A 23763-nucleotide genomic window follows, 5' to 3' on the forward strand; every position below is an offset into this window, starting at 1 on the left:
AGAGGATTGAAAAGAAATGACGCCTTGGCTACAATGGATGTCTGCTTTATTCTTACTTAGCTAATCCATCCCTAAGATTCCTTCAAACTTGCCCATCACATGAGAATTCTAAATCTTCAATCAAATGGATTTCTAGCTGAAAGGATAGATCTATTGTTTCTTTATCCATTTGAATGGTGGACCCATTCGCTCTAGAGAGACTCGCAGGTTATGGCCAGTGGGGTGTGAAGTGACTTGCAATCTTTTTACAGTGCTAGGAGATAAAAAAAGAATGTGAGCTACCAAAATCAATGAGAAAAGAAAGTGGTTTACACTCATATCCTCCTTAGGCTTCAAGAATTAAGAATTGTCGATTTTTCCCGTTCGGGTCCAAAGCAGCATAAATCTGCACTTGCTCTTCTATTTCATCTTTTATTGAGATAAAATTCACTGCTACTATTCTGGGAGGGTTGGCGAGTGCACGGAATGCAGGCTTTTGAGTTGCAAGTGGGGGTTTAGCTTGAAGAGGATTTCTCCTTCCAATAGTTGTAGGGTTTCTAAACTGTTCACCCTGGTTTGACTAAGGAGGAACAAGAGGCACAACACATTGATTTTGAAGATCAAGGGGTTGATGTGGAAGGGCGGGTTTCTTGACACCATTGGTGGGGCACTCTACCATCTTATGTTCCCATTAATGGCATCCAAAACACTGAATGGGTCTTCCACTTTGTGTGTGACTAGAAGAGTATTCACAGTGTCAAACTACAACATGGCTTGAGGCTGGGCAACTAGTCTTTGCACATTCAGCACTTTGGATGCTCGATAGGTTTGATTGAGGTAAGAAGCGATTGTCCGCTTTCTATCCCCACCAATAAAGCCACTCTTGAAGAGGCTATTGAGCTTTGATTTGGCTCTAATCAAAGTTTCTACTAGTAACACATGTTTGAGAGCATCTACTTTATCAACTAACTTTTGCTCTCGAGCCCTAGGATGAAGTGGCTCAACTTCTGTTCTTCAAACATAAGGGGAGCATATCTAGAAAGCTTCATAAATTCTTTGTAGTAGGTGTCAATAGCTTTTTCCCTTTGAATGCAGGATAAGAAATCGTTCATTTGTATCTTTGAGTGATTTAGGGGGTATCGTTGAGTGATTTAGGGGGAAGTATCATTCTTTCAAATGATACTTTAGTTCCTCACTAGGTTACTTCTGCCACACCATGGGACTGACAATTAAGTTTCCACCATAGCTTAGATATTCCTTCTAGCTTATCTCTTCCCATTATATCCTGGGCAACATGGTTATAATCTTCAAAGAGAAGAGTAGTTGTTCTATCTAGATTATCCATTCTTCTAAGGCATTGAGGACATTAGCACCTTCACATGTCCAGAGATTTGAGTAAAGTCTTGAGGTTCGTATCTCGCCCAAAGTCTTCCACTAGAGCTACTGGAACTCGTATCAAATTTACACCTAGTTCTAGAATTACATGTGGCACTTGCACGATAGGGTTTACTTGGTCTACAACATTAGCTATTGTACCTACTGGTGTAGCAAGTGCAACTCAGACTCTCGGGGGTTGTCTTGGAGGCATTTTCTATTGTTTGTGGTATCAAACCTTTTTACTTAGTGATGATAAAGACTTTTACGAGATTCACAAATACAAAAAGATAGAATTAACTCTTTAAAGTAGAGTCATCTTTTCTTTTCAAAAACTCTCTATTCAATCAAAAAAGATTACATTCAAAGTATAGATATTGGTGCAAGATTGCACTCTTAAATATTTACAAAAGATCTCAGTCTATTCGTATAGAACTTAGCAAGATTACATCTAAAATCTAGAGATTTAAGAAATCGGGGGGTAAATACAAAGTTATGGATGGTCGAGCATAGATAGCTTCGCCAACTTCTTTACAAGGTGGACGTAGGAAAGGTCTACCTAGTACTTCCTACTTTGGATAGATGAACATTTTCTCATGTGTCATGTTGGATACCACTCGTAGGAGTTTACATCTCGAAATCTGAGGCATAGGGCTCGACAATACACAGTATTGGTTTAGCAACTTTTCTCTCACCAGGGGGTGAACTATAGGTTGTTCAATAAGTAAATATTCTTGGCCCCATACAATTACATGATTCATACCTTTTGTCTAAAGATCTTATTCTTAGAGGAACATTTTCCTTTCGCTTGCCCTAAACTTGGAAAAAAGCTTTCAAAGACTCAGTTCCTCATCTAGAAAGCCATACTTTAGACAAAACAAGCCACTTGATTTCTTGTCAATATAGTTAGATTGCTTAATTACATTCTTAGATCTTTTTTATCTTGCCACCGATAGTTTCATCTGCTAGAATTTACAATCAAGAAATTACATTCCAATCATGGTGGTTACACTTGATAGGATACATTTCTTGTAAATACATCTACTTGCTATACAAGCTAGGTCGCAAAATTTTTTCCAAAAATTATTGGAAAGCTAGTCTTAGTTATTTGTCTCATTAACTTGGTGGAAGGCCAAACTGATTCCTCTCCTACACCACTAGAAGTAGCATCTTGGACACATAGGAGGGTGGGGGCATCTCCATGGAAGCGACTGAGAGTTCTTAGTTCAAACACTCACGAGCACAACTTCTGTGAAGCCATCCCCTTGCCCCACCCCCTAATTGCAAAAAAAACTTGAAGTAGAAAAACTCGAAAAACAATGCATAAGTGCTTGAAGTGGTGTAACCGAGATTGTTATGGTTTTCCTTCCTACTTATGGTCATGCTGTATGAATGCAACTTATTAGACTTCCTTCATTACAGTCACTACATTCTATGCAAGTGCAATTTTTTTTTGGCATCCTATCTATCATTCATGAGATGCATTATTTTCATGGATTGGAGTTATGATTTTCCTCTTCTTTGTGGAAGAGGTTTGGATAAAATTTTTGAGCGAGTGAGTGATACATTATTTTTGTTGCAAAAATAAAGTGTAAATTCAACTTTGAATGCATCAACTTGAAACTGTATTGTAGAGAATTGTGAAACTTTCTATGAGTGATTATATAGCAAGAGAGTTCCTTTTTTATTAAACAACATTTTCATGGAGTTGGATTAAGGACATACCTCTATTACCATGAAGAGGATTAATTTTTATAAGTAGCCAAGAGGATTACCGATTATGGTTTCTCCAAAAGAGAAGAGGGGAGAAGGTTCCTTGGCTTTAACATACTTTGAATGGAAATATTGCTTCAAGACTTGACAGAAGAAGCATTAAATCTTAGAATTTAGACTTGCAAAATAGTAACATGCCTCTTTTTACTTAAGTGGTGATTAAGGAAAAATAAGATTAATCCAAATTTTCATAAAAGAATAAGTAGTTGATTATCATAATCCTAGCCTTTAAGAAAGAATGGCTACCTTCCTTAATAAACAGTGCTATATAAGCAGCAAAACTAAAAGAATAGCTTATAATAAGCATCAAAAATCAAATGGTTAGTAAGAGGGTTGTGAGGTGATTAACGAGAGTAATTAACGATATAAAGTCATCATTTTCAAGCATACTGTCACTTGGTTATGATCTTGAAGCCTTTATGGTGGTGGATAAATATTGTGGTTTCTACTCTCAATAAACCATAACATCGCTTCTTCATGATTTTCTCAACTTGACAAAACGCATAGGTTAGTGTGTTAAAGCATTGTAAAAGTAAGAGGGTTGCAAGGTGATTAAGGAGTAGTTATCATATTAAGTCATCATTTTTAAGCATACTATTACTTAGTTATGATCTTGAAGCCCTTTTAGGGGTAAAAAGAGTGCTCTCTACTCTCAATAGACCATAACATTGCTTCAATATTAGTCATCATCTTCAAGCATACTATTACTTATTTATGATCTTGAAACCTTTGTGGGTAAAGAGAGTGCTTTGTACTCTCTCAATAGACCATAACACCGTTTCATGATCTACTCAACTTGACAAAATGCATAGTTAGTGTGATAAGCATTGTTAGTAAGAGAATCGTGGGGTGATTAGAAGTATTTATCATATTAAGTCATTATTTTAAAGCATACTATTACTTAGTTATGATCTTGAAGCCTTTATGGGTAAAGAGAGTGCTTTCTACTCTCAATAGACCATAACATTGCTTCTCAACTTGAAAAAATGAAACTTAGCAAACAATTAGGGAGAGAAAAAATGAGAATTAATATGTTAAAATTGAAGAATTAAAGCAAGCATAATATGTAGGGATCTACCTTTGAAGAAAGCTAGAGGATGGAGGGTCTTCTTGGTTGATGGCTCGAAAAGGAAGGTGCGAGCAAGGAAGAGGTTATGAGGGTAATTTTCTTGCCTTCTTTAGCTCCTTCCACTTGCACCTTATGAGGTACCTTTTTGTAGCTTGGAAGGAATGTTTGTTGATGGTGGACATGGGACACGAAAAATATGGACAAAAAAGGAGCTCTCCTTCCTTGGTTGCAAGAGGGGTGAAATTACTTGAAAAGAGAGGGTTTCTTCTTCTTCCTCCTCCTCCTCTTCTTCTTCTTCCACTTCTTCTTAGTGTGAAGAAGATAAGCTTATAGTCCCCCTTGGTTGAGATTGGAGATGATTTTTAGAAGAGAAGATATCTAAGCTATGAGAAGTGTAGGAGAGGCACATTCTTTTTTATCTTGAGTGCTACCCACATGAGAAGGACAAGAGGATAAATGCACCTCTTTTGTGGGAAGAGAGGGATTCTTCTTGCAAGCTTTAGAGAGAGGGGAGATGGTGATTGAGCATGTATAAGGCTTAGCAAAGAGGAGAAGAAACTATAGCTAAGAGCTTGTTGACTATGGAGGCGAAGAGCACGAGCTTGCTCTCTATGAAGGATGATGGAAAATGAGAAGAGAAGCCCTTCTTTTAAGTTGTTTTGATATGAGGGCTTTGATAAGTACCCACCACTTATCTCTCCTTTTTCCCACATTTCACCTATTTTTACCATTTTTCACCTAATTTTGAGAGGATAAAGCTAATTTTTCAAGTATTGTCCACATTCCCACATGTTGTGGCCCAAAACCTTCCCAAAAATGAGCATTAATTGTTCTCCCAAAACTGTAAATTCTTCTTTGTGAGTGCAATTGAAGCAACTTGGACTCTATTGCCTAAGGTTTGAATTTTTAAAAACATGCTATGAAGGTTATACCAGAGAATGCTAGCAGATTTCTCATCCCCTAAGTGCCTCAATTTAGCCTTGGTTCACCAAGAACTGACCCTAGAATGCACTAAAACACTACTGTTGGTGAGCAAAAAACTGGGATAGAACCTCTATACCAACCCAAGAGCCCAACACCCACTAAAACAGTAACATGCACACACCAAGAAGACAATATAGGGAGCACCACCTTACCTTATGGGAGAGTAAGGAAACCGAACCTCACACACACACACACACTCTAAAACACATACAAAAGATGAGAAGCTATTTATGAACAATGCAATTTTGTGATGATGGGGATGATTAAATCAACTCTCTCTTTGTCATACACAAACACAAAACATGTATACAAATCCACTTTAAGACTCCTCCCTTGCTTTCCTTCAAATTAACCACTTCATATGCATGTAGTTTTTTTTTAGTGCTTCAAAACATCCACCCAAACAATGCTCTACACAAGGAAACCTTCTCCACTTGTGGAGCCAACACACCAAACACACAATGGAGGTGTTGAATTGAGTAAAAGATCAGTCACACATATGCAAATGAAATGAAAGAAACTAGTTTGAATTAGCACAAAATGGAGAGAGAGCACGAATGCCAAACCTTTTGGGTGCAACAATAAACGAGAGAGACGACGATGTTCTAAAGCCTCCAAGCCTTTGTCAATAGAGTATAGAGACTGTGAATGATGGGATTATTATGGATATTAATACATGGGTGTAAGCATTCTAGAATGATGGATAGGTGAGGAGAGATTAAGTAATGGGAGAGAGAAAACCTCCAAGAGAGAGCTTCGAGAGAGAGAGAAATAGAGAGCTTGCAAAAAGAGGGTTTAGCTATGGTAAGGGCACTCTTGGAGAGCCTTCTTCAGCATTTAGGGTGAGAGAGTGGTGGTGTGTATGTAGAGCTTGCCCCGAACATGAACCAAGGGGGCCTTTTTATAGGGTTTCTGTTGCCATATATATAGGCAGTGATGTGTGTGAACACACTTAGGACCGCCGGGGAACTTTTTCCCTCTTTAGGAGGTTTTTTCCCCCGGCTTGTATATACGCCCATCATTCTAGGGCTAACTTATCTTTTGTAAATTGACACAATATAATACTTTGTGTTGTGTGCATTCTTGCTTCTTCTTCTCCAAGCTTTGTGTGCTTTCCTGCAACCCTAATTCCAACAATTAGTATCAGAGCAGGCATCGGCTCCCAGGGCTACGCTGCCAGCACCCTCCGACTCACGTTCTCCAATTGAGGTGAGCTTTCACGAGCGCTTGCAAGTCCCTATACTCTGCAAATAAGCCCATAGGGCTTGGTGTTCTCAGAAATTGCATCTGAGGTCGTTTCGGGCTCCGTTTTTGTATTTCAAGTTCTGCACAGGTGTTTTCGTCATTTTGTGCAGAAATTTTGACAGTGCAGTTTTCTGCAAAACAGGCATACGTATTCTATTGTGGACCATGCTACATAGCACGAGTTATTTTCTATTCAGTCTTTGCTTCATTACAGGTAGCTTTTGCATCAGTTTCAGTCAGTGACCATGGCTGATAACAGCAATGATGTATTTCGCATGTTGTCTGCTGATGACAAACTGGATGGAGACGGCAACTACCCACTTTGGGCATACATGATGCAGCATGTTTTGGTTACAAAAGGAGTGTGGAACATTGTGCAGGGTATGGATGTACGCCCAGGTTCTGTGGATATAGGATCTGTTGAGGATGTTGCAGGTTCTAGCAGCTCTACTATTGCTGCTGTTTTACCCATTGCTGAACAAGCTCGTTGGGATGGTAAAGATGCGCAGGCTCATGCCTTGATTGCACTTTCTATCAAACGTAACATCACCCCACATATTCGTTCAGCTAAAATAGCAAAACAAGCTTGGGATATTCTAGCTGGTTTGTATGCAGGTTGAGGCAAAAATCTCTTACCTACGTAAAGAGCTAGAATCGAAGATTATGCAGGAAGATGATGACATGAATGTTTTTCTTGTTGAGATTAAAGATCTCAAGGAGCAGTTGATTTCTGCAGATGAGATTATTCCAGATCATTCTCTTGTGCAGACTGTTCTTGATGCTTTACCCGAGTCATATCAGACTTTTGCTTCCACTTGGAGACTTGTTACTGAGGACAAACCTGATGTTGTCAAGTATGATACTTTAGTCAACAAGCTCTTGCAAGAAGCGCAGTCCAGGCAAAACAGGGCTAGGCAGCGTGCAGTTGATCAGGCATTTATTGTTGCCCAGCATAGAAGAAGTGGTAAAGCAGCCCCTTCCACTGTTTCTTCTCCTATTAGTAGGTCTGCAACTTCTTCTCCTTCCACAGGTAGCAACAATAAGTCTGAGAAGGCTCTTGATAAAGGCAAGAAAAAGACCAGGTGAAACTATTGTAAGGCAAATGATCATGTCATTAAGAATTGTCCTAAGCTAAAGGCTAAAGAGGCAAAGAAGAAAGAGTCAAATGCAGCCACAATAGCGGATGCTTCTATAAATGCAAATTCTGCAAATGTTGTGCAGGATACAGAATGGGCGTTTAGCATGTATTGCCAGTATGACCCATCTGTACATGATGCATGTTTGGCAGTTTCTGTTGACTCTCATGTATGGTATTTTGACAGTGGTGCTACAAAGCACATTACCTCGCATCGTGATATGTTCACTTCTCTTGAGGTTATCCCTAATGGAAATACTATCACATGTGCCAATAATGCTTCTTACCCAGTGAAGGGCATTGGTAAAATTATGCTTACTGCTGCAAAGGGCAGCGTTTTCACACTTTCAGATGCTTTGTATGTGCCAGGGATAAAGAAGAATCTATTGTCTATCTCTGCGCTTGCTAGACTTGGACTTGTAGTCAAATTTGTGGATGACAGATGTACTGTTCATGATTTGACTTCTGGTGATACGATTATTTTATCTGGCACCTTGTTTCGTGTGGGCTGTATAGGCTCATCAATTCTTATGACAAGTGTGTGGAAGATTCAACAAATGCAGTTTCTCATGAAAAGGCAGTTTCAGATGCAAAACTATGGCATGCTCGTTTTGGTCATCTGAACTTTGCTAGTTTGTTGCGTTTGCAGAAATTTGATATGGTTGCTGCATTGCCCCCTCTTGAGGCACCATTGAAACATGTTTGTGAAGGATGTATTTTGGGTAAAATGCAGCGTTCTACGTTTCCAAAGGATGGTTCTGTGCGGGCCACTCGCAAATTGCAACTTGTACATAGTGATGTATGTGGGCCTATGCAAACTTCGTTATTTGGTAAACACTTGTACTTCGTGACTTTCATTGATGATTACTCAAGGCATGCATGGGTATATCCACTGAAGGCAAAGTCCGAAGTGTTTTTGTGCTTCAAACAATTTTTGCTTATGGTTGAAAATGTATCCAATTGTAATGTGGGCACCCTCCATTCTGATCGAGGGGGGGAGTACATGTCTAAAGAGTTTGATGCATTTCTGGCTAGTCGTGGGATAAAACACCAATGTACAGTGCCGTATACCCCTCAGCAAAATGGAATTGCTGAGAGGAAAAATAGGTCACTTATGGAGATGGCACGATGTATGGTCAAAAGCCAAGCTTTGCCACATGCGTTTTGGCTTGAGGCTGTCATGTGTGCTGCATATGTACTCAACAGGTGTCCCACTAAGGCCTTGCAGTCTATTACTCCATACGAAGCTTGGCATGGCAGGAAGCCTTCTATTGGTCACTTGCGTGTCTTTGGTTGCTTGGCCTATGCTTTAGTGCCTATGCAACAATGCAGAAAATTGGATGATAGGGCTGTCAAATGCATTTTTGTTGGTTACAGTGCTGAGAGCAAGGGTTACAGATTGTATCATCCACAGTCAAAGCGTATCTTGATTAGTCGAGATATTGTTTTTGTGAAAGATGTTTTGCAGCCTTTGTTATCATGTACTAAAGAGACAGGTGTGAGCTCAGGGGATGTATTTGATACGTTGTTGCCTCTGTTTACAGGTGGGAATTCAAATGTAAGTCCTAATGAGGCAAATATTCAGCCTATGCAGATTTCAAATGACATCATAGATCAGCCTATTTCTGATGCAGATTTACAGGATGTAATTTATGAAGATATGGCTGAAAATGAGCAGGCTAGAGGTATGCCTAAATGGCTGGTGCAAACCTTGCGTGATAGTAAAATTGATGCTCCTATGTCTAGTCGTACTCGTTCAGGTTTTCAGCATGCCTCTTATGCATCAAATTGTTATGCTTTAGCTGTGTCTAGTATGTGTGAAGAGGAAGAACCTCTTTCATTTGATGAGGCACAAAAATCAGAAAATTGGTTGGCTGCAATGCAAAGTGAATATGATGCTATAATGAAGAATGGTACATGGTCTTTGTGTGATTTGCCTATTGGTAAAAAGGCCATTGGATGTAAGTGGGTTTTTAAGTTGAAACGAAAGCCAGATGGCAGTGTTGATCGCTATAAGGCTAGACTTGTTGCAAAGGGTTATGCTCAAGAAAAGAGCATTGATTTTGATGAGACCTTTGCTCCCACTTGTCGTATGACTACCATTCGTAGCATTTGTGCATTGGCAGCTCATAATGGTTGGAATGTACATCAGTTGGACATAAAGACTGCATTCTTGAATGGAGATTTGCATGAGGAGGTGTATGTATCGGAGCCTCGTGGTTTTGTTCAAAGAGGGCACGAAAACAAAGTGTGCAGGTTGAAAAAGGCTTTATATGGTTTAAAGCAAGCTCCACGAGCTTGGTATGAAAAGATACATGCATATTTGACTGCACATGGTTTTCAAAATAGTCCAACAGAAAGCACTTTGTATGTTAAATGTGTGGATATAATGTACATCTAATCATTGCTCTCTATGTCGATGACCTGCTGCTCACAGGACCAAATGAAAGTCATATTGCTGATTTTAAGGCTGATTTGAATGCCTCTTTTGAGATGTCAGATTTGGGGCATTTGCATCATTATTTGGGGATACAATTTAAGAAGTGTGATGAAGGTATTGCTTTGTGTCAGACAAAGTATATTGAGACATTGTTGCGGAGATTTGGCCTTGAAGACTGCAAGCATATTGCTACTCTAATGGAGACAGGTTTGAAGTTGAGTCTTCATGATGCTGGAGATCACTTTGATGTCACACTCTATCAGACAGCTGTTGGTTGCCTCATTTATGTATGCATTACGAGGCCGGACATTCAGTTTGCAGTCTTACAGGTGAGCAGGTTTATGCATAGCCCAGGGTCTCAACATTGGAAGGCAGTTAAACGCATCTTTCGCTACTTGAGTGGCACCATACATCTTGGGTTGTTTTATCCCAAGGGGGGATCGTTGCCGCCAGATTTACATGCTTTTTTGGACTCAGATTGGGCTGGTTGTTGCTATGACACAAGAGTGTCCACAAGTGGTTTTTGTTTCATGCTCGGTAGCTCATGCATATCTTGGTTGAGTAAGAAGCAACCTACTGTGGCCACTTCTAGTTGTGAAGCTGAGTACAAGGCAGCTTTCACAGCTACGGTTAAGTGTGTGTGGCTCAGACGGCTTATGGCTGACTTGGGTGTTGGACAGGAGTCTGCCACCTCTATCTACACTGACAGTCAGAGTGCATTGGCAGTTGCGAGAAACCCAGTTTTTCATGCTCGCACAAAGCACATTGAGGTGCATTATCACTATGTCAGGGAGAGACTCTCAGTAGGAGAGATCAGCTTGGCCTATGTGCCAACACAAGACAACCTCGCCGATCTTTTCACAAAGGCGCTTCCTCGTCGTGAGAAGTTCGAAGCTTTCCGCAAAGCTTTGGGCTTACTCCCCTTTGTGGACTGATCTACTTAGGGCTTGGCACTTCCCTATACATGAGTGCCAGCTCTCGTTCACACCATCACTCCCAGGGGGATTTGTTGCCATATATATATAGGCAGTGATGTGTGTGAACACACTTAGGACCGTCGGGGCACTTTTTCCCTCTTTAGGAGTTTTTTCCCCCGGCTTGTATATACGCCCATCATTCTGGGGCTAACTTATCTTTTGTACATTGACACAATCTAATACTTTGTGTTGTGTGCATTCTTGCTTCTTCTTCTCCAAGCTTTGTATGCTTTCCTGCAACCCTAATTCCAACAGTTTTCAGCCTTGGGTTGAGTAACTAGAGTTGCAATTTGACCTTGGTTTAGGGGAGACTTATTTTTTTAAAAGAATACACTTAGAAAGGGGAGAAAATACATTTTCCTTGCATAGAAAATCCCATTTTGGGTCGTTGGTACCATGGGGGTATCAACTAGGATAGGTGGGATCCAAGTGTCTTCTTGTCCAAGGCACATGTGGGGTGTTGTCCATATGTATGATGAGGCAAATGGCCCCTTTTTTTTAAGCATAAATAATCTTTCCACTTATCTTACCTCCAAGGGTGAGTTCTTGAAGGTTTCGAGGCTTACCCTAGATCAATTATTAAAGCCACCTTCACTTGTTACTTTGGGTAATCCAATCTACTGCAATAGCTGCTACTGTGTGTGACACTGTTTCACTATTTTGGCCATAACTTTTGATCCGTAACTCAGAATGAGGTGCTTCAAAAGGCAAAATTGGGCTGCTTTTCATGAACTACCCCCAATGTTGACTTCCTTGTGATAAGAGGACAAAGAAGAATTCGTAGGAAGAAGCCTCCAATGAGATCGAGCTTGCAAATGGCCTTTTAGTCTTTAACTTGGACCCTCTTCTCATTTCTTTAAAGGAAATAATATTTCAAGATGTCATCAAAGGGGGGGAAAATCATTACCCTTTGACAATCAAGGATTTGCAAATATCTTTTTTTAAGAAAAGACCCTTGTCTCTTCTTTCTTAAAAAATCCAAGAATATCTTGAATGGAGCCCTCCCTAAGTGAGAGGTCAATGTGCCAATCCCACTTGTATCCTAGTAAGAACTTTGGGATGACTTTTACTCAAGGTGAGACTAAAGTCACCTAAATAATTTGATAACTGGGAAAATTTATTCTTATAGTACAAGGTATATATACAAGTGAAAACATATATATGAGATATAAATATGAAAGTAAGCATAGCATAGTCTTTTTTTATGTTAATACTATTTTATTTAATAGATAAAAAATATTTATTAAATATAAAATGGATGAGTAGAGAATATGTAAGTATGAGGAGTGAGAGGGAGGAAGAGAGAGAGAGAGATGGAGAGAAAAGTGATTGATATATTTACAAATAACTATGTAAAAACTCAGGGGATTCTCATAAGGTGCGGCCATTTTTAGGTTGCAAATTTGCATGGCTCATACTTAGCTCTCCCCCTAGTCTAGAGACATTGATGTCACTAGACCAACGATGGGTGTCTTTTTTCTTTTTTCTTTTTTTTTTTGGAGTGAGATTCACTCTTTTACTCCAGTACCTATGTGAGGACTTTCAGCACTTGGTAAAGTTGAACGAGCCAGCGGATTTGTTAGTTGCAGATAAGGCTTGAGCCTCCAACCATTAACCCTAGTTTTGTGGACCTTCCCTGAAAGATCTTGGAGTCTGTAGCTCCCATTATCAAATTTCTTCTCAATGAGAAATGGCCCTTCCCACCTAGGTAAAAACTTACTGTCATGGCGAAAGTCAAGTCGGCTGTCATTCTTGAGAACCATCATTCCTTCTTCCAACCCTTTTGCCTTTAGCTTCTTGTTGATATTTTCCCGTTGATCTGTTGCTTGTGCAATGTAATAGTCGATGGAGTCTTCTCTATCTAGTTTTAACCTTTGCAAATCTAAGATTCTTTGATCTAAAGTGCTAATCATCTCCTCCTTAGCTTTTGGAAGAAGTTGCAAATTTGTCAATTCTACTTCAATGGGGAGAAGTGCCTCTTGGCCATAAACCAAATGAAAAGGGGTAAACTGAGTAGATACCTTGAAGGAGGTCATCCTATATGCCTATAGTGCAGCTGTCAAGTGCTTGTCCCAGTCATGCGGGTTGTCTTAGTAATAATCTTGCATATTACACCATTTACTTTTTCGACAAGACCATTACATTGAGGATACTAGTGTGGAATGGACATGCTTCACCTTAAGCTTTCTTAAGAGATCCTCCAAAAGCTTGGCTCTAAAACCTGGACCTCTATAAAGAGTATCTCCAAGGGTGTACCAAACCTGCTACAAATATGATCAAACACAAACTTTGATACTTCTTCAGCTGTGACTCGTGTGGTGCTTGTAGCTTCAACCCATCGAGTCATGTAGCCACGATGATAAACATTTTCCCTGTCGTTGTGCAAGGGAGTGGCCCAATGGCATCAATTCCCCACTTTTCAAAAGGCCCCCATAAGAAATTATTGGCACTCTAGGTTCATACATTAGCCGCCTATCTCTTGCCACTTGGCATGCCTTACAAGTTTTGCACCAATGTTGGACATCACGTTGTTGTAAGGTTGGCCAAATGAACCCTGCTCGTAGAATCTTCCTACTAGTGATTTCTTGAGAAAAATGTCCACCACAAACATCATCATGACAACATTGAAGAATTTCCTTAATTTCCTTTACACATGGCACTCTCCTTAGCACTAAGTCTTTTCCCTTGTGATACAAATCTTCCCCTATGAGTTGGTATGTTTTTGCACCTTATCCAATCATTTAGGGCACTCACCAGTTTCCAAGAAGGAGAGAATTAGTAATTTTTACTATTTTTAGCCTTTTTTTCTTTAAAAAATCAAGACAAGCTCAAAAAAGAGAACGGTCTTCAAACGCTGGACCTAGATAAGACAGAGACTCAGTCGATGAAGTTTGGAAGCCAAAAGAGAAGGTGGAACGGAAAGTTATTAATGGCAGATGGTTACCGAATTGCCAAGTGACTGCAAAGCCAACAATATGCATATATACAGTCAAATTTAAGGTTTTGCAAGTCAATCAGCTCAATGGTAAGGGTAAAACAGGCAGAAGGGGTAAGTGTCTATTGGGCTAAAGCCAAATAGCTAGCTCATTTTCACTATTCTAATTTTGTGAGAGCAAAGTGAGAGATTGAGTGTGAGTATTCAGTGCTCTATTACTCTCTACTTGCTCTACCGATCTTGGAGCAAACTCACACACTAGTCAAGGGCACCATACAGAGCACGGTGAGCGATTGTTCACTAGAGATCTGCTCTACTAGGTGAGTAGATCAGACACAGAGTGTGCACAAAGACTATGAGCAGCTACAGAGCTCTCGAGGACACTACTACTATTGGGTACACACACAGCCCCTTCCAGCTTGTTTACTAAGCACATGCACATGCACTACACACGTCAAAAAGGCCTAGACACAGTGCACGAAACAAATTAGGTCCAACAAACCTAAATAGTGTCAAAATGGAAAATAGCTCTTAAAGTGAGATCCAAAAAGCCAAATAACAAACCAAAGGTATCGGGGGACTCCAGGAAATAAGGGGAACAAGACGAAGCAGAAAAAATGCAAAAATCTCTCTGCTTGACACGAACACCTTTGTGTCAAAGTGGTGGACTTTTGAAAATATGACATCATCAGCAGGTCTAGCATGTCCTGGGGATCATCAAAATGTGTTTGCATGTGAGAAATGACAAGTGGAGTAGCAGATAATGCCAGTTTTGCTCAGAAGGCTCCATAGCATAGATTCTCATATCTACTGAGATCCGGGGATGCAAACTCACATACAACCACATGGGAGGGTAGATCTAACATAGGTGGAACTAACGATGTAAAAATTTTCAAGTTGCCACCTCAAAAAGAGCCAATATCATCAAAAACTGGAACAAACACTCAGAAATGTAGAAACTGATTTTTGAAGGGGGTATACACATCCAAAAGATACCAAATTTGAACCATAGCATGTGGGAGACATGTGAAACAGATGCCAAGCTCAGAAAATCAAAAATGTGCCAAATTGACACAAACGCGTTTGTGTCACAAATGTCAGATCTGCAAAATTTGACATCATGGCTGGCTTGTGTATACATTGGACAGCTCAAAGCTAGGTTTTGTTTCAAAATTGGACAAGATTTGCTAAGGGAAAAGCCAGATTTTGATCCGTCAAAGTGGAAGCTAAAAACGGTCTTTCAGAGCAGGAAAAAAACATATGCTGCTATGTTCAAAATTGCAAAAATGTGCAATTTTGACACAAACGCATTTGTGTCAAAATTGTCAACATGGCAGATTTGACCTCATGGTTTTGATGTACCATCTTCCAGCAATCCACAGGGTACAATTTCCATCTCAGTTAAATAAGTTATGTGCAAGTTATAAGCAAATTAGTGGTAGTAGGCTATGGATTCGCAGCAGCTGGGCTTAGCTAAGCGTATCCGACGAAGGGAAGCGCCTACTAACTCGCTAACATGCACATCTACTAAGGGTAACCCACAAAATAGGGCTTTGGAGAAGTTTAAAAGCTAATGATCAGTTAAATCTACATGCTTGTTTTGACAGGATGGACCCCACTTCACACATTGGTTCCAGGTCAATGGTCTACCACAAGAAGCGACAAGAAGTCACTTCCCAGAAGCAGGCCTCTCAACCATTGTCTCTGTACCGCAAAGAAGTAATTCAAAAGTGCTACGTAGATCAAGAGGTGCTAGCAGCTCACAGCGCCTATGCCATAAAAGCTAATTTCAATGAGATGAAAAAGGGCAAGAGAGGGTTATCATGTATGCATCGCCAACAATGTACCCTATCCAAACATCTCAAGAATGCATGCATATATACAAACTCACTGGCTTTGACGATTTCTTCGCCATGAAGCCGTGCGAAGTAGATGCCCCCAGAGCGCATGAGTTGTTGGATACACTGCAAGAAGATGGCACCTGCACTTTGACGGACAAAGACGGAGAGAAGGTACAGGTAAGTATTACTGGAGATTTGGTGGTTCGAGCACTTAAGCTAAATGAAGGTGGCTATGACACCAGTTCAATGAAGCTCATAACAAAAGAAAGAGCATCCACCTTCAAGATAGATAGAGCAGGAGAGAGCGTATATGCTGATCTAAAAGAGTCTCAGGTCAAATTAGCTCGCCAGATTCACCAATAGTACTTCCATGTGCTGAGACCACAGAAGTACACCCACCCTGACTCTCACCTCGCCTTTGTCTTCACAACAACTGCATACAGAAATAATCGCATGATCCATGGAGACTGGGGGGATAAAAAAGGGAGCTACCCTTACAAAGAGCTATGCCAAGACAAGATACATTGGTAATGGCACAATTTTGACATGAATAGCCTATGAAGCACTGGGAATGAGGGATGACAAAAAAGAAATCCTGAATGATGATCTAGTGTTGACAGAAGTGCAAGAACGGAGACAAGAGCTACAAAGGAGCACACGCACAAGGTCTGCCACTATGGAGACATCTCCTCCAAGAGATCAAGAGCAACCATAAGAAGAGGAAAGCCAAAGGCATATCATTATTCGCATTGGCAAGAAGCAGGTAGCGATGGGCTCAACTCTAGGTAAAGCTAAGGCAAAAGAAAAAATCTTTTCTGAAGAAGCGGAATACCAAAGAGTGTGTGAAGCTATCAGGAGTGGCCAGTCCACCAAAAGAGTGAGAACTAGTGAAGTGGAGCAGACCACAGATGCTTATCTACAGTTCACTAGGCTCCACAATCTAGGAAGAAAGGTGGCAAGAGGAGAATTTCAAGCCGAAGAAGAGGCTAGAACTGAACTGCGAACGAAGAATAGAGCTAACAGGCCTTTTGCTCAGCCAGATACTCCGCCTCTACCTATTCCCATGGACCACTTGGAAGAACTACTACCGGAGCATGAAAGATTATCAGGGGAATTCCCATACCCCGAGCTAGGAATTGAAGTGGATGAACCTACTGCAATGGAAGTTCAAATTGAAGAAATAATGGAAGAGCCTGCACGCACAAGGGATGCCCCGTCGAATCCCACAGTGGTCATAGAACCTATGGAAGAGGATATGTTAATGAAGAGACCTCTGCCAGAGCAGGTCACAGCATTAACTTCCATCAAAGTAATCCCAGTCACCTCCACTTTAACAATGCCAATCAGTGTGCCAATGCCACAACCACGCCCTACTAGTACAATGGCCATGCTTCTTCAAGTACGGCAGTTATATTCAATGTAGATGCATGGAATGCCACAATGCAAGAGCACCTTGCACAAATGAAAGATGAGTACCTAAATCGCCAAAAAGAGCAAAACTTGGCAGAAAAAATAGCAAAACTTGGAATGCCACAATGCAAGAGCACCTTGCACAAATGAGTACCTAAATCGCCAAAAAGAGCAAAACTTGGCGGAAAAAAGAGCAAAACTTGGCAAAAAAAGAGCTTCAACAGGTACATGATGAATTGGACGTTATTCATGCCATGTTTGCCAAGCAAGAAAGGACATTAAAAGAACTACAACTGGCTTATCAACAAGTCACCAGCTGATGCAGATGGCTGGCGACGAAGATGCAAGGAGCATCAAGAGAAGGCTGAAGCGGCAAGCAAAGCAAAAGAGGTGCTTCAAAGGGACCACGAAGCATTGGAAAGTGCACACCAACTCACGTTGGAGGGAATGACACTCGCTCAGAGTCAGCTTCAACAGCTTCTGGCCAACCCTTTGTCACCACAGCTATTTCTCTCTCTAGAGTGATCAATTCTAGAGAGAGAAAGTCATTTATAAGCTAAGAAATTCATCAAAATTAAATGTAACCTAGTAGTTGATTTCTTGTTGCAATTAATTTATTATGAGATGACAATTGCATATAAATCAACATAACCATTGCCAAGCATAAACTTAATGATTAGCACATATAATCTTAGCACCCGCACTTAATGTTTCTTATAGTTGTTCCCATAGCTTATGACTCTTGGTTCCTTAGCATGCACACATGCATACACACATGATTGAGCCATAGCAATCCACTTAGCTTTACTAGTCGCAATCTTCATGAAAGAAAGAGAAATCATTAAGTGATCGTAACATGTGAATCAAGCATACAATGGGTGCTTAAGAGATTAGCCACTTGCTCCTTCAATACATACACATACACATGCATAGCAAACACAAAGAATAGAAACTTGCACACGACACCACAATGAGGGCCACATTTATGAGGCCCCCCCCCTTGAAAGGCTTTGTATTAATCAAGTTATCTTAAGCTTACATCGAAGAGAGATGACTTAAACTTGAGTTAATACTTCGTAGGGACTATGGAGGCTAAGATCTCCATAACCCCTTGTCGTGTTGCTTCCCTTCTTGGATGCCTACAAGATTTGTTTTCCTCTTCTCAAGGCTTCAATGATCTCAAGGGATCAAGAGTACCTACAAAGAAAAGGATATGATCTAGAATCAATGATCATATGCGCCCTTATGGCTTAAGTAACGTAATTTTAGCTAAAGAAGAGAGCTACCAAGGAAGGGTCACCATATGCTATGAGAACAATAAGAACCAAGCATCCCTAAGTATAGAGGATGATGAGAGCTTTCTCTAGAGCCCCCCCATGCATGCATGGTGCCCCACACACCAAGCTGGAGCTCTTTTTCCCACACGATTTGAAAAAAGTAGCCTTTTTCTTGATTTAGCACCAAAAAGTGAGGTGTTGGCCAAAAAGAACGCTCCACCCCTACTTTTTGGTGGCGCCTCATGTTGGGGTGCCTTGGGGCACAAGCCAAGCCTTAATCCCACCTACCTTGCCACAATTTGGTCCCCCATCCTATCCGCCCATGGTTCTAGCCCTTGTTCTCGCCTCGCAAGCCATAAATTTTCCGTTTCGAGGTCATTTCTAACCCGTATTGACTTCTGAAAAGCGTGTAGAAGTCTTGGTTAAATTTCCTAGGCACTTTTGCAACTTGCATTCATTCCCAGGCACTTCACATTGCCTACATGCACTTGTTTGCAGCCTTACCCATGAGCTTTTCTAGTATTTCTCTCTTTAGGGTGATCAATTCTAGAGAGAGAAAGTCGTTTATAAGCTAAGAAATTCATCAAAATTAAATTTTGACATATTGTCTCGTTTTGGTTATGTTCTTGGCTTCAATTGTTTGATTTTGATGTGTGTGAGCATTGTCTTTATGCTAAACAGACTCAATCACCACACAAAGATGGTAGTACTCGTAAAAGTGAGGCTCTTTCACTATTATACAGTGATGTGTGTGGGCCTATGCCTACATTGTCTTTGGGTGGTGCTAGCTATTTCATCACGTTCATAGATGACTACTCACAGAAAGTGTGGGTGTATCCTCTCAAGAGAAAGGATGATGTTCTTTCTATGTTTTAGAAATATGTGACACCAGTGGGAGAATCAGTCTAGCAAGGATGTCAAGAGCTTGCATTCAGACAATGGTGGGGAGTATGTCTCAAAAGCCTTTCCAAAATTCTATGATTCTAAAGGTATTAAAAGAGAGTTGAGTGCTCCATATAACCCTCCACAGAATGGTGTTGCTAAGAGGATGAACGGTACAATTCAAGAAAAAGTACGAAGCATGTTGTCTAATGCTAGTTTGTCCAATCAATTTTGAGCAGAAGAATTTGCTCCAACTATCCATTTGATTAACCGTTCTCCAAATAAGGCAATAGAAGAGAAGGTACCTAAAGTGATTTGGTCTGAAAAGCCACCTACATACAAGCATCTGAAAGTCTTTGGTTGCGAGGCATTCTACCATGTTCCTAAGGAGTTTAAGGACAAGTTGGCTCCTCCCAAGTCAAAGAAATGTATTTTTCTTGGCTATGGTGCTTCTGGGGAGATGGGATATCGTTTATGGAGATAAGAAAGGTTATCATTCAAGAGGATGGACATGTGCATGAGGTGAAAGGTAATTAGAGACACACACCTAATGAGCGGAAGCAAAGCTATGGTGGGTGATACCTACACATGAACATGAAGTGTATGCACAAAGTGTATCTCAAAGCGAATTAGGTTCCAAGATAGATTAGCTTGGACTCATAAACATGATCTTGAGATTGTGTGTGTGTATTGGAGATTCACAAGTAAGCTTAGAGCATTGCACTCAAATAAAGCAAACTTAGAACTTGATTGATTAGTTTGTTGATTGCCAAATGGCCAAAATGACCTCTTATATAGGTCTAGTACAAGAATCCTCACTATGTGTGAGCTAAGTCACAACCTCAACAATCCTCCCCTTTGTGGCTTAGGAACACAAACACAAAATAGGTGTGCCTTACCTATGGGGTCTAAGTCTCCCATTAGGCATTGGGCTATACAACGGAGCTATTTTGTTTGTTCACAAGATATATTTGTTTGTTCACATCACAAGATATTTGTTTGTTCACAACACAAGATATATTTGTTTGTTCACAAGATATATGGCACTCACACAAGTTACCTCCCCTCAAACAAAATAGAGGATGTTGGTACACAATTGCCAGATGTTGGCACACAAAACCTCACCTCACAAATATATGGAGTAGGCACACACAAGCCTCCCCTACACACAGAATTAGGGTAAGCTCAACACAAAGCTTCCCTACACGAAAGAGGGGTAGAAGGTACAACAACAAATTGAGTGCTTTTTAACAACATAGGGGTCTTCATTTTTTGCAAGGTGACCCTTGCCTTTGTCTTTTACCTTTGAGTAGTCCTTCGCTTTATCTTTGATGTAGCACTTGGATTCTTCTTCATCATGGTTCTTCACAGCAACATTTTGATGTAGACATGGCTTCTCTTTTGAAATGGAAGCACAACCTTGATTTTGATCACAAGCATAGATTCCAACAAAATTTGGTATGCACAAACATCACATATGGGAAGGTCTTACCATCCTTGTAGGTGGCAGTGTCTAGTCCCTTACATATTAGGCACATTGAATCAACTCCATTAACGCATTTCAAATGATACATGGCTGATGAGGAGTGATATGAGAAAATAACATAGGTGATACAAGCCAACACATACACGCATTTGTTCACAAAATGCTCAGCGCGATAACAAAGGGCGGCTTGAAACATGATTTTCTTTGGAATTTGAAATGTGTTCCAAAATTATTATTTTTTTTGTGACTTTTAGGTGTGAATGATCTCTTAGAAAAAATTGTGCGGGGAGCATCAAACAAAACAAAGCACACAAAAGGATTTTTGGCCTTTTAGGAATGGCCGTAGGAAACGCCGCTAGTGAGCACGGCGAGCGTCGGGGGTGCCAGAGACAGGAAGAATCGGCGTGAGGTTGGCCGCGGACGCGAAAAATGTCTTAAATCAGGTTGAGCGCTTGGTCGGACCCGAAAAATTGTTTCGGTTCGCTTGAGCGCCCGCTTCAAAAGAGAAGCCATGTCTACATCAAAATGTTGCTGTGAAGAACCATGATGAAGAAGAATCCAAGTGCTACATCAAAGATAAACCTAATGAGCGGAAGCAAAGCTATGGTGGGTGATACCTACACATGAACATGGTGGGTGATACCTACACATGAACATGGTGTGTGTGCACAAAGTGTATCTCAAGCGGATTAAGTTCCAAGATAGATTAGCTTGGACTCATAAACACGATCTTGAGATTGTGTGTGTGTGTATTGGAGATTCACAAGTAAGCTTAGAGCATTGCACTCAAATGAAGCAAACTTAGAACTTGATTGATTAGTTTGTTGATTGCCAAATGGCCAAAATGACCTCTTATATAGGTCTAGTACAAGAATCCTCACTATGTGGGATAATAGGAGATAAAGCCTTCTTATGTGGGATATATGGGAAGGTGTGTGAGCTAAGTCACAACCTCAACATGAGGAGGACTAATGCATAGCATGGACAATAAGCACCTAATATTGAAGAACAAAATCAACCCATGGTTGATGGTGATGGAGTGGAACAACTGGCTATTCAGGCTCAGCTAGTTTTGAGGAAGTCTATAAGGATTTCTCAACCTGTTCCATCTCTAGATTATGTCATGTTGATAGATTGCGGGGAGCCATCCTGCTATGAAGAAGCTATGTTGAGAGATGACAAGCTTAAGTGGGAATAAGCTACGCAATCAGAAATGGAGTCACTGCATAAGAATGCTACTTGGGATTTGGTACAGTTGCCAAAATGACCTCTTATATAGGTCTAGTACAAGAATCCTCACTATGTGGGATAATAGGAGATAAAGCCTTCTTATGTGGGATATATGGGAAGGTGTGTGAGCTAAGTCACAACCTCAACAATCCTCCCCTTTGTGGCTTAGGAACACAAACACAGGATAGGTGATTGCCTTACCTATGGGGTCTAAGTCTCCCATTAGGCATTGGGCTATACAACGGAGCTATTTTGTTTGTTCACAAGATATATTTGTTTGTTCACATCACAAGATATTTGTTTGTTCACATCACAAGATATATTTGTTTGTTCACAAGATATATGGAACTCACACAAGTTACCTCCCCTCAAACAAAATAGAGGATGTTGGTACACAATTGCCAGATGTTGGCACACAAAACCTCACCTCACAAATATATGGAGTAGGCACACACAAGCCTCCCCTACACACAGAATTAGGGTAAGCTCAACACAAAGCTTCCCTACACGAAAGAGGGGTAGAAGGTACAACAACAAATTGAGTGCTTTTTAACAACATAGGGGTCTTCATTTTTTGCAAGGTGACCCTTGCCTTTGTCTTTTACCTTTGAGTAGTCCTTCGCTTTATCTTTGATGTAGCACTTGGATTCTTCTTCATCATGGTTCTTCACAGCAACATTTTGATGTAGACATGGCTTCTCTTTTGAAATGGAAGCACAACCTTGATTTTGATCACAAGCATAGATTCCAACAAATATGGTATGCACAAACATCACATATGGGAAGGTCTTACCATCCTTGTAGGTGGCAATGTCTAGTCCCTTACATATTAGGCACATTGAATCAACTCCATTAACACATTTCAAATGATACATGGCTGATGAGGAGTGATATGAGAAAATAACATAGGTGATACAAGCCAACACATACACGCACAAACATCACATATGGGAAGGTCTTACCATCCTTGTAGGTGGCAATGTCTAGTCCCTTACATATTAGGCACATTGAATCAACTCCATTAACACATTTCAAATGATACATGGCTGATGAGGAGTGATATGAGAAAATAACATAGGTGATACAAGCCAACACATACACACATTTGTTCACAAAATGCTCAGCGCGATAACAAAGGGCGGCTTGAAACATGATTTTCTTTGGAATTTGAAATGTGTTCCAAAATTATTATTTTTTTTGTGACTTTTAGGTGTGAATGATTTCTTAGGAAAAATTGTGCGGGGTGGCTCTTAGTGGAGCATCAAACAAAACAAAGCACACAAAAGGATTTTTGGCCTTTTAGGAATGGCCGTAGGAAACGCCGCTAGTGAGCACGGCGAGCGCCGGTGGTGCGAGAGACAGGAAGAATCGGCGTGAGGTTGGCCACGGATGCGAAAAATGTCTTAAATCAGGTTGAGCGCTTGGTCGGACCCGAAAAATTGTTTCAGTTCGCTTGAGCGCCCGCTTCAAAAGAGAAGCCATGTCTACATCAAAATGTTGCTGTGAAGAACCATGATGAAGAAGAATCCAAGTGCTACATCAAAGATAAACCTAATGAGCGGAAGCAAAGCTATGGCGGGTGATACCTACACATGAACATGGTGTGTGTGCACAAAGTGTATCTCAAGCGAATTAGGTTCCAAGATAGATTAGCTTGGACTCATAAACACGATCTTGAGATTGTGTGTGTGTGTATTGGAGATTCACAAGTAAGCTTAGCAGGATG

General features: G+C 40.6%; 1 protein-coding gene across 1 annotated transcript; it reads right to left on the reverse strand.

The window, feature by feature from the left end:
- Positions 1–12484: 12484 nt before the first annotated feature.
- Positions 12485–13012, reverse strand: LOC147625515 (uncharacterized). Its single transcript, XM_086816993.1, has one exon. The coding sequence runs from the start codon at positions 13010–13012 to the stop codon at positions 12485–12487; it is 528 nt and encodes a 175-aa protein (XP_086673119.1).
- Between the last annotated feature and the right edge of the window lie 10751 nt (positions 13013–23763).

The sequence above is a fragment of the Cibotium barometz genome, chromosome 23, assembly GCF_041138505.1.
Source record: "Cibotium barometz isolate CiBa-2024 chromosome 23, ASM4113850v1, whole genome shotgun sequence".
Taxonomy (NCBI): domain Eukaryota; kingdom Viridiplantae; phylum Streptophyta; class Polypodiopsida; order Cyatheales; family Cibotiaceae; genus Cibotium; species Cibotium barometz.